This window comes from Narcine bancroftii, chromosome 1, assembly GCF_036971445.1.
Source record: "Narcine bancroftii isolate sNarBan1 chromosome 1, sNarBan1.hap1, whole genome shotgun sequence".
NCBI classification, from domain to species: Eukaryota; Metazoa; Chordata; class Chondrichthyes; order Torpediniformes; family Narcinidae; genus Narcine; species Narcine bancroftii.
Window position 1 is genome coordinate 422803136 of NC_091469.1, and position 12387 is coordinate 422815522.

The 12387-nt window shown below is 35.4% G+C and overlaps 1 protein-coding gene and 1 long non-coding RNA gene across 4 annotated transcripts in view; one reads left to right on the forward strand and one right to left on the reverse strand.

Moving 5' to 3' along the window:
- LOC138751615 (chromobox protein homolog 3-like) overlaps positions 1-12387 on the reverse strand; it is a 39067-nt gene that overhangs the window by 18769 nt on the left and 7911 nt on the right. For 2 of the 3 annotated variants that reach the window (XM_069914136.1, XM_069914137.1), the window contains 2 exons: positions 4413-4554; positions 1216-1381 (listed from right to left, as the gene is read on the reverse strand). In XM_069914136.1, the coding sequence (XP_069770237.1) occupies positions 1216-1381; positions 4413-4554 (308 nt within the window). Of the gene's footprint in view, positions 1-1215; positions 1382-4412; positions 4555-4653; positions 4798-12387 lie in introns of those variants that run through there. The other variant, XM_069914139.1, reaches the window with a different exon arrangement.
- Positions 1-12387, forward strand: part of LOC138751618 (uncharacterized) — a 28378-nt gene that overhangs the window by 11472 nt on the left and 4519 nt on the right. The window contains exon 2 of the long non-coding RNA XR_011350086.1: positions 10705-10767. This is a non-coding gene — a long non-coding RNA (uncharacterized lncRNA). The remainder of the gene's footprint in view (positions 1-10704; positions 10768-12387) is intronic.

The window sequence follows — 12387 nt, forward strand, 5'->3', positions numbered from 1 at the left end:
TGCAAGCTGATTATGACCATACAAAACCTCTATAGCTTCCAATCAGATCAATGATTGGACTTAACAAATGACTTGCTTGCCAGCTTTTCAACAATTACTTTTCAATCACTGCATCTCAAGGAGAACATGCCCTCAAAACACTGCATTCAAGCTTTATTTCAAGTGCATATTTCAAATTTTGTGACTTGTCAATTTCACCATGTAGTTAAAATTAAACACATTAAAAACCCATTCAATCTCAAGTAACATTTGACAACCCTAATCACTGCAAACTGATTTTCAAAATTCAAAAAGCAAAAAGAATACAATTAACTGAGGCATACGAGTGGGTGCAAATAAAAAGTAAATTGGTAAAAGAATCTACACAACCTCGGACATACTTCCCAATTGCCTAGTTTCTCACTGGTGAAGTGGAATAGTGTTACACAGACAGTAACCATTTTCTGTTATGTCTGAATCCATATCCAGTCAATCAACATCGAGGCACCACTCCGCCTCTCCAGCCTATTAATCAGATGTGAGCCCATCAGCCACAGCACGCATCAGCTCCTGCTAAGTAGAGCAGGTCATAAAACTGCAGCACCTCAGTTTCACTTTTTCTTTGCCATGTAGTCACAGATAAGGGACGAGAAACCCCTTAGGGTATCGCTGTAGACACAGCTGATACCAGCATTGTAGCCGTACTCTCAATTATCAGGGATACAGGAACATGTATACTCCTGTAGGTAGCTCATGTGAGGGGTACCCTCCATAGTCAGAATCCTTCTTTCCCTACAGGTATATTCCGGGGTTGTTCCCCCTCCTCTCTCCTGAAACTGCTTCTGTTTGCATTCTGCTGTTAAGTTTAGGTTCCAAGTGTTTGTAAATTTCTAACTCCTTTGTGCTATCAATTGCTCCTGATCTGCCACTGTATTGCTGTGTTAGCCATCCTGTTTGTTTCTGTGTTAATAAATCCTTTAGATATCCACTCTCCGTGTCTGGACTCATTTCCTTCTAGACACCAAACAAATGTCAACACAACAATTGAAATAACTAAGGCCCCAAATCAATACAGAGCACTTATTTACAAAACTCAAGATACACGGCCAAGGAGAAATAGCGTATTAAAAGACAGTTTGACAATGAAAGTTAAATTCCTAACTCTAAATCCAAGTAAATAATAAATGCATCAGCTGATTCAGTGCTGAAAATAGCAAATAAAAAGCAATGCCTTACTGGATCCTTTTTCTTTTTCGGCTTGTTTTCTTCACACTCGTTTTCTGAGAGAGATTTTCGTTTGAATCCATCAGAACGCTCCTTCGTAGCCCTCTGGGAATCTAGAAACTCCTGGATCAATTCTGGACAATCTAAATTGTCCTCTGGCTCCCATGTATTGTCAGCACTAAAACAGATTCATATTAGAATCAAGTAAATGCTTACTCAGAATACAGTGAATCACATTAATAGGTTAATTATAAAAGCAAATATAAACACAAAGAGCAGATCCTACCCATCATCTTTGCATGGGACAAAGATGTCTAAATAGCACCCAAATCAGCTCTTAACAAAAATGCAAGAATGGATTCAAAAATATCAGAAATAAATCCTATTTCTCCATAACCATCTCAAATAAACATTTAATCAACATGTCAATTAAACCCCTTAGGCTCTACATCTTGATAGAAGCTAACTGCCACAAATACAGCAAAGCAACCAAACCAGCAAAATGTTCACCGGCTTTCAAAAAAAAAGCCAACATTCAGGAACTGGCAACATAATCTCTGCCTCATTAAAAACAAAATAATTCACCTTCTTTGGAATGGCAGTTATAATTTTTATAGCTCTGTCATTTATTAAGAACAATTCAAAAAATACAACCAATTTGAAAACTTGCATGATACATTTCTGGAATAAACACCAGACGAACGTTCACTTTTACGTTGAAAGGTCGAAGCATTCAACTGGCATTAAGCCAATGGAAGTTACTGCACTATGAGAAACTTACTTGAAGTTGTGAGAGTATTTAGAGGTGGGTTGATATGAATTGCTAGAGTAGCTTGCACACACATTTTAAAAACAGATTTTTTGCAAGACTTTTGCAGATTGCTTTTTTCAAAGTGAGCAACAAAGTTGCAGAATACAACTTGACTGGGAGAGCATGTGATTTTTGCAGGCAGCGAGAGAACAGTTTTGCTCTCAGAGAGGAAGGGAATGAAACAGAGAGGAGACACAGAAATCAGTTCCTGAAGGACAAAGCTGGCAAACTTTTGGAAGGCCGTCTGGTCGAAGGAGAAAACTAGCTGTCTGAGGTGACCCGAAAGAAAGAGGTTCATCTGGAGAACCCTGAAGGGGGCAAGTTTCGTTAGCAAGACTGATTGGAAAGGAATCAGGTGCAGATGTCCTGGAACAAAAGCAATCTCTCTCTGAAAGCCAACAAGAACCCTCCTAAGTGGTAACCATTTGCCTGTTAAACACCAAAGCCTGGTGAATATTGTTAATGCTAATTTCTGTGCTCAGTACAAAAATTGTCTACAACCAGTGAGATTGGACTGTGCTCCAAAGAACTTTTCTAATCTTAAATATACATTACACACACTTGCGCTTAGTGTCGGGGGAATTAAATGGGTTAAGTAATAAGTTAAAGTTTCGTTCTGTTTTCTTATTCAATTATAATTAAAAACTACTTTTGTTTAAGTAACCCTGTGTTGTGGTGCATATCTATTCCTGCTGGTTATTGGGGTCCTCTGGACTCCGTAACAAAGTGTATATAATTCAAAAAGGTCTACTAAATAAGCATGAATTTTATTATATATTGGAATATTAAGTATACTGACACTTAAAAGAGAAACCTACCCGATTTTATTGTTGAACATACAGGTCAATTAGAATGATGAAAAAGAATATGGTATCTGAACTCCAGTTTAATACCAGGATTTTTTTTTTTTTTAAAAACCTGAACACCAAATGGAGAACAGCTCTATTCCACATCCTTCAACAACAGAACCAATTATATTGTGTACAAGGAGTGGAAATGAGCATTCAGACCAACCAGTGCACCCAAGTCGTTTCCTTTAACCAAATCTATAAGGATTTCCCTCTATTGCTTCTCCTCATTGATTATTCACTTTATACATTATTCCATTCATTTCCCTGTGGTAGCAAGTTTGATGTTTTAACTGTTGGGCTTTCTTGGCTTTGTTGGGTTTTCTTGGAGCCTTGTGTCATGATATTCCCGAAGGAGTAACCTTTCTGCAAAATCTGATCATAAATTTAAAGACCTCAGCAACCCCACCACAAGAGAAAATAAAACCACTTTTTCTTTTCCTGAGATCTTTATCCTCATATCCGGTATGATTCTTATAAACCTTTGCTCCCACTTCAAATTCTTCAGACATGACAGAGAACTGCACAAACAAGTAGAAAAGTTATCTCCCTACACAGGTTTAGCACAATTTGGTCTAATCCTATTGCTTGCAAACAACCCTGGTTGGTTTGTTCATTTTCCAAAATAGCCTAACCCCAACTCAACTTTCAGAGATTAATACATTTCTCCTTCCAACCAAAACTTTTGCCTTCCAAATGACAAGCAAATTTTTCATTCCTCCAACCAAACCCAACACTTACGTATCCATTTTGAACTTCAGATGTCAATGAATTGAGATGTCAATTAGATTTTTTTTTTTAAAACATCCTTCTGAAACCCATTTGTCCTTTTAAGTATTTAGTCTCCCTTTCTACCCATCAATTTGACATGACTGCAAATTTAGAAATCATGGATGTCAAAATTGCAACAGGAATGCACACAACTCAATTGCACCACTCTGACCGCACATATTTCAAGGAGATGGAATAATGACCCATACAATTTTTTAAAAAATGGTTTAAATTGCTTGATTGTTTCTCGCACCAAGAACTACAATCCATTTAAAAACGACTTCCACTAAATAATCCTGCAACATGAAAGAAACAATGTGCAGTAAAATGCATTTATCCAGAAATTCAAGCAAACAGCAAAAAAAAGCAAAACAAATAGGTAAAATATACACAAGTTTAAAATTGGCATGCCTTGCCATTAGTTCACCAGTCGCACAACACCCAAACTCAAGCAACTGGAAAATTCACTTATCCAGCATCCACCAATCCCATAGGGTCCAGTTACCAGGGATTTTGCTGGATATGGACATTGTGGAATATCCATAAAGGCAAACAAAAACCACCAAATGATTTGGAGAGATTTCTACATTTATTGGTGCTTGTGGGTACTTACAACAATTAATTGCAGCTGAACAACAAATTAGATTTTTTTTCCAAATTTGAACAACTTTTGAGGATTTCAGATCTCAATAGAAATATCAAACCTATTTTACCATCCACAAAAATTAAGTCAATATTCAAGTTAAATAACGTATTGCCTCCAAGGGAAAGATCCTTACTCTGTAAAACCTTTCCATTTCAAAAGGTATTCAACCCTTCCTTGTACAACTCGTCTGTCTAATACTCTTTCAACAATATATTCTTCAGGCTGAACATCTTCAGATTTCTTTGTCTTGCTCCCTTGTTTCTTTCCCATTTTGGCTGGAAAAAAATGATACATTAAGTACACACCAACACAAATCATTTAAATATACATTTTCAAACCTTAATCTAAATTAATCTATCTTTCCCCATTCTCACCTTTATCTTACAATCAAGTTCAAGCTAACGTTGGAATTCAAAAGCATAATAGTTGATAATGGAGGAAACTGGTATCCCAAGTGAAGCGTGCTCATATGATGGCAGCAACCAACAAGCAATATGGAAGCTTTTCAGGTTTCCGCACATTGCATTGGCCATAACCTGCATTAAAAAGATCAGCAGCAGCTCCTCAAACCTGTACACATCAGCTAATTAGTCCCAAAGGTAAATGCTTATACAAAAACAAAAGTGCAGCCTTGCTGGAACATTGCTGTTTGTGAAACCTCAAAAACATGGACAAGTTGCACCAATTAATAATACCAGGTGGCACAGCAGTTGAAAAAATGCACAAGAGTTTAAAAACATTTAATTTTCATTTAAATCATTTCTAAATATAGTACATATTTTGGAATGTTTTGTATAAATTTTGTATTCATCTTTAAGAACTCCACTCTTCAGTGTACATTTTGTATATTGTTACACAAATGAAAACCATATGAGTGGATTACTACATCTGCACAAATACAGTGCATCCTGATGAATTGAAACATTAAATTATTATTCTCTCTCCCAAGTACTTCAAAAGAAGCTCTCAAGTATGGAGAAAATTACCTATTTCTTGTGTACTTACTCTTAAAACTGTTAGAACAGATATACAAAATGCTCAGGCATAAAACAAGTACAAATCATCATGCAAATGCTTTATAATGCATCACCCCAACTTTATTAAATGAACAATATTTCTCCTCAATGTAAAAAAGATGCAAATGGCAGTAACACTGACTTTCAAAGTGGAGGCAACTACACTTGGGAAGGTCATGGGATAAAGTTTCAAACAAAAATAGCCTATTTTTGCTCCTTCACATAAATGCTATTCTGCAGATCGAAAAACGGGGCAATCACTTGGGAATATGGGTTACTTAAAGTCTGAAAAACACCATAAAATACAAACTAGAAAAGTTTTTTTGTTTAAATTTAATACTGCTTGATTGAGGAAAAACAAAATACAAATCTTAAAATAGGATAACCTTGACTATGCACTTTAAAAATCTGAACAACGTGCAAAATCTATTTTCTTGATTATTAGTGATACATCTCAAAGTGCACTGATTTTGGTGAGCTCATGTCATCTGTCCATTACTTGCCCCAAGGTTATTTAGTGTCAGTCACAAAGATCAAACCAGCTGAAAATGAAGGATTCTCAGATTTGAACAAAAAGATTTTGATTACAATAAAAAAAAATATCAGCCAACAACTAGTCAGATAAATACCCCAACTGGTTGGTAAGATTTGAACAATTTCTAATTCACTCAGTGACCACCTGCAAATAAGGTCATTCTATTGACTTAACTCTTCTAACCCCACAAAAAAAGGCAACTTTTCCCCTCAAACTTGATTTTTCAAACAACTGCTTACTATATCAGAACACCCAGAAATTCCTTAAATGGCATTTCCTAACAGTAAAATGGAAATTCATTGGTTTCCAAAATAAATGCCCAGAATTTACACAAAATATATTTGAAGCCACTGGATAATTTTGCACAATTTTTTGAAGAAAATGTAATAATGCAAGCTTCACCATTTTGTGACATAATGAAAATGCAACTAAAACAGTATACCCTATTATATCCTTTTATAAGTTAACTGGGGAAAAAAATTAGATTATGCCCTCAGCTGTGGGTGATTATAGATTGTAAAATGTAAATTTACGTTGCCAGGTATTGGTATTAAATATTTACTTATTAGAATTGATAATGATTTTTGAGGAATGTCACATGATGATGTATGGCCAGGATGAGAAATCTGGCTCCTTTGAGAAAAAGTTTTTAAAAAGTGGAGAAGTTTGAAATTCATCTGAATTTGCTGTAAACTAACAAAGAAAAGAAGCAGAAGAAATTATAGAGAAGACAGAAGAAAAAGGGCCTACCTTGGAGAAGACGGGACATGTGGTGGTCTAGTCTTCAATCAAAGAGGACTTCCCAGCGAGCTGCAGCATCCCTGCAACAACAGGGACACCCGGATGCGTCGGGGATGGGAGCGACTCGATTGCGCATGTGCGAGGAGTCTCACATGAGCAGTCGACAGCAACAGGAGGCCCTGTCAGAATAGCCCAGTAAGCCCAATAGACAGGTTCCCTGGCAGTCCAAGAGGCTGTCTGAGGAGCTTGCAGAAAAAAAAAGGAAGAGGGGGAAGAACAAAGCTCAGAGGAAATGTTGGAAGTAGGAGTAAGAAAGTTAAAGCTATCCCTAAAGTTCAAGATACACTGATTATGAAAGAGATGACATTAATAAGATGTGATATTAAGATATCAGAGGCTAAAGTAATAAAAAGATATAGAAAAAGCACCAGTAAATGGAAAAAAAAATTCAAATAATTAATTTGGAAAATCAATTTCTTCAAGAAAATAAAATAAAGTGGATGAAGGATTAGAGCAAGTCCAGATTCTGGACTGGGTGCTGTGCAGCGACGCAGACTTAATAAGTGACCTTGATGTAGGGAAGCCATTAGGGAATAGTGACCATGGTATGGTTACTTTTAAGCTGCAATTAGAAAGGGAAATGGAAAGGAAGTCAGAAGCATCTGTACTTCAGTTAAATAAAGGGAATTTTGCTGCTATGAGGGAGGAGCTATCCAAAATAAAATGGGAAGATACACTAGCTGGGAGGACAACTGGGGAAAAATGGCAGGTAGGTTTTTATGGACATTTTTCACAGGATTCAGGACAAATTTATTCCAAAGTGGAGGAAAGGCTCTAGGAGATGCAAATGGCAGCCCTGGCTAACTAAGGAAATCAAGTGCATTATCAAGTCCAAAGGGAGTAATTATAAGATAGCAAAGCAGAGTGGGAAATTAGAGGATTGGGAAACCTTCAAAGAACATCAGAGGGTAACTAAGAAAGCCATAAGAGACGGGAAAATGAAGTACGAGAGGAAATTAGCAGATAATATTGCGGAGGATAGCAAAAGCTTTTTTAAGTATGTGAAGAGGAAGAAATTGGTTCGGTCTAAAATTGGCCCTTTGAAAATGGGCAAGGGTGAAATTATTACCGGAAACAAGGAGATGGCAGAGGAATTTAACAAATACTTTGCAACTGTCTTCACCAAGGAGGATATAGGTTATAGTCAGTTAGGGGGTAGTGGTCATGCGGTACCAAGAGACTTGGGGAACTTTACTGGGGAGGTAGGGGATCTAATGGATATCCGGATCCAGAAGCAGGAGGTTATGAGTAAATTGTTGGGACTGAGGGCTGATAAATCCCCAGGGCCTGATGGGCTGCATCCTAGGGTGTTTAAAGAGGTGGCCATGGAAATTGTGGAGGCACTGGTCAACATTTTCCAAAGTTCCATAGATTCCGGGGAGGTCCCTGAGGACTGGAGAGTGGCTGATGTGGTGCCGCTTTTTAAGAAAGGAGGGAGGAAGAAATCGGGAAATTATAGACCGGTCAGCCTGACATCAGTGGTGGGGAAGATATTGGAGTCCATCATAAAAGGAGAAATAGCAGAACACTTAGTCAGTAATAATAGTATAAGGGCGAGTCAGCATGGATTCCTTAAGGGTAAGTCATGCTTGATTAACCTTCTGGAATTTTTTGAGGATGTGACAAAGAGGGTGGACTCGGGAGAGCCAGTGGATGTGGTGTATTTGGACTTCCAGAAGGCCTTTGATAAGGTACCGCACGGGAGTCTAGTGGGCAAGATCAGGGAGCATGGTATTGGAGGTAAGGTGCTGACATGGATAGGAAATTGGTTAAGAGATAGGAAACAAAGGGTTGGAATAAATGGGTCTTTTTCAGAATGGCAGGATGTGACGAGCGGAGTGCCTCAGGGATCGGTGTTGGGTCCTCAGTTGTTTGTAATTTATGTTAATGATTTGGATGAGGGGATTATAAATAACATTTCAAGCTGGAAAGCTATATTCTTGAGGTGAAAGAAATCTGGAAGTGGTTTGTAAAATTGTAGAGATGAGTCTAACATACTCTGAGGAGCCAGAGATATGCTGACTGATTCCTGCCGAACAATGGACGTTATTTTGCGACTTTAGTCGTACCCCGAAAAATGGAGGGTGGTAGCATTATTGGGACTTTATGACAATGCTCAAGGGGGCCTGACTTTTCTATTTTTTTCCCCAAGTATTCAATCGTATTTATTTTTATATTTAAGAGGTTGGTGAAGAGCCAGAGACTGATGAAGGGGAAATCATGAAAAGGAGAAGTGTAAGAAATTAAATTTTTTTACAATGAGTAAAGGATTAAAATTTGAGTTTTAATGTAAATGGGCTTCAAAACCTGATAAAGAGAAATAGTTTTGACAGGTTAATAATTGAAAGTAGATATTGCTTTTCAACAAGAAACACATTTAATTGAAAAAGAGCATCAAAAATTAAAAAGGGATTGGGTTGGAATGGTAGTGGCATCTCATTTTAATACAAATACTAGAGTTGTAGCAATTTTGATAAATAAAAATCTGATTAAAATACATAATGCAGTTTGATTGGTTTGTTTTAATAAATTGTCAGATTTTTTTCTGAACAGTAGACTAATGAATATTTATGCACCAAATGTGGATAGTAAATTTATACAAGAAACTTTTTTTTAAATATGGAGGAGGCTAATGAAAATATTTTAGTGGGTGGAGATTTTAATTTTTTGCCTTGACGCTTTATTGGATAGATCTACAAAGAGTGTGTCAAAATCTAACACAGTAAAAACAACTTTGTCATTAATGCAAGACCTGAATTTGGTTGATATTTGGAGAAGGATATATCCTGGAGAAAGGGACTATTTATTTTATTCTAACAGTCACATTCTAGAATTGTTTTTGTTATCAGCAAGTCTTCAAAGTAGGGAACAACCTACCAATTACATTAATTGGCCAAGTAAATTATGTTAAGATGAATATTTTTCCATGGGTGCAATATTTATTTTAATCTTTACCCATTGATAATCGTAAAAAAGGTTTTTTAAGAATCTAAACAAAATTATAAGGACATTCTTGAGAAAAAGCAAGATGTCAAGAATTTCAATGGATAAATCAACTTGAAGATTTGAATCGGGAGGTCAAAAACTTACAATTTTGAGTATTATTATAAGACAGCCAACTATGATTTATTATAGATTGTTATCAAGGCAGATGTTTAATGACATTTGACCAAATGAAAGCTAAATATGGCATGCAAAATAATAAAATATTTGGTTATTATCAATTAAAGGCTTATGTACAAGATTAACTACATCTTATTTTCTGTTGGGTGATGAAATAGAAACAATAATATCAAATCCAAATATAAAAAAGTTCATATCAGTTATGTATTCATTATTTTTGAGGGGAGTAAAGAAAGATTTTCATAAATCTAAATCTATCACAGTTGAATTTACCGATATTAGAGGATGCAGATATACAGGAGTTAGAAGAACCATTTACTGATTCGGAAATTAAAATGGCTATGATGGAAACGCCAAATGGTAAATTGCCTGGTGATGATGGATTTTCAGTTGAATTTTATAAAATTTTTAATGATGATTTATCTACAGTGTTTGGAGATGTATTACGTCAAGTTGGAGAACATTATGAACTACCTGAGTCTTGTTCTAGTGCTTTAATTACAGTAATCCCAAAAAAGATAGAGATCCTTTCAAAGTATCTTCATATAGACCAATTTTGTTGTTAAATGTAGATAATAAAATAATAGCTAAAATATTAGCGAATATATTGGCTAAATTTTTACCCAAGTTGATTCATATGGATCAAACAGGTTTTATAAAGAATAGATATGCTTCAGATAATACTTTGCGCGTGATTGGTTTGATTAATAGATTTCGACAATCTTCAGATCACCCGATGGTGATATCTTTAGATGCAGAAAAAGCATTTGATAGAGTTGAATGGAATTTTTTGTTTAAAGTTTTGGAGAAATTTAAGTTTGGTCCTTTCTTTATTGGTTGGATTAGGGCTCTATATAGTAAACCGGCAGCTAGAGTATTGACAAATAGTTTGATTTCGAAACCTTTTAAATTGACTCAATCAACTCATCAAGGTTGTCCTTTATCACCAGGTTTGTTTGCGTTAGTGATTGAACCTTTAGCCCAGCTGATAAGACAAAATACACAGATACAAGGTATGAAAGTTTTAGAGGAGGAATATAAAATTAATTTATTTGCTGATGATGTATTGGTGTATTTAATAAACCCAGCTCAGTCACTTTTGCACTCGAAGGGGTGTTTAATACAATATGGATGTCTTTCTGGATTTAAAGTTAATTGGGAAAAAAGTGAAATTTCACTGGTAAGTGAAGGAGATTATTTAGTTTATAATATTATTAATTTGTAATGGACTGATCTAATTAAATATTTGGGTATAATTTTGAATGTTAATTATCAATCTTTATATAAATTAAATTATGTTCCGTTAATAAAAAAAATTAAAACTGATTTTATTAAATGGAAAGATTTCCCTATTAATTTATTGGGTAGGATAAATAAAATTAAGATTAATATTTTTCCGCATATACAATATTTGTTTCAATCTATTCCGTATTTATTTGATAATTTTTTTCCCGAGATTTGAATAAAATGGTTAGGGAGTTTTTATGGAGAGGTAAATTTTCGAGAGTAGCTTTGAATAAATTAACTTGGAAATATGAGTTAGGGGGATTACGTTTACCACATTTTCAAAATTATGAAACAGCCCAACTTAAATTTATTAGTTCATTGATGGATTTGGCACGGCCTCCTAGTTGGGCCAAAATTGAGATGGCAAATATTTCTGAATTTAATTTAAAGTTCATATCAATTTTTGTTCAGATGGAATATAAATTTGTTACAGCAATATAATGTACCTATACTAAAACATTTAATGAAGTTACGGATAAAGAAAAATAAAATGATAGGCTCTTGGGGTGAATTATCGGCTTTGACTCCGTTGTATAATAATCAACTTATTTCTTTTTCAATACATAATCGAAGTTTATTGCATTGGAGATTTAAAGGTGTGAAAAATTTGGGAGATTGTTTTAAAGAGGGTAAATTTTTATCTTTCATTCAGATGAGGGACAGTTTTGGTATTGATAAGAACTCTTTGTTTCTCTATTATCAAATTCGATCTTTGGTAAAACATATGTTTGGTAGAGATATGATTTTACCTGAAATGACTAAATTTGAGACTTTTCTTATGAAGGTATCAGAGAAGGGTTATATTTCATCTATGTATCAAATACTACAGGATGGTATGGATAAAAAGGGATGGGATAGATCTAAAAGTAAATGGGAAGCGGATACTGGTTTTATTTTTTCCCGAGGATGATTGGTTAGATATCAGTTATGATAGTGCAACTAGATTGATAAATGTACGTTATGCATTGATTAACTATAATTTTTTACATCAATTATACTTAACACCTGAAAAATTTAAAAAGTATGAATCAGATTTGTGTTTTAGATGTGGTAATACAGTTGGAACTTTTTTTCATGCTGTTTGGTCATGTATACATATATGTATACATGAAAGACCTCAACAATGAAGACGCTGTTTACATCCGGTACCGCACGGATGGCAGTCTCTTCAATCTGAGGCGCCTGCAAGCTCACACCAAGACACAAGAGAAACTTGTCCGTGAACTACTCTTTGCAGACGATGCCACTTTAGTTGCCCATTCAGAGCCAGCTCTTCAGCGCTTGACATCCTGTTTTCCGGAAACTGCTAAAATGTTTGGCCTGGAAGTCAGCCTGAAGAAAACTGA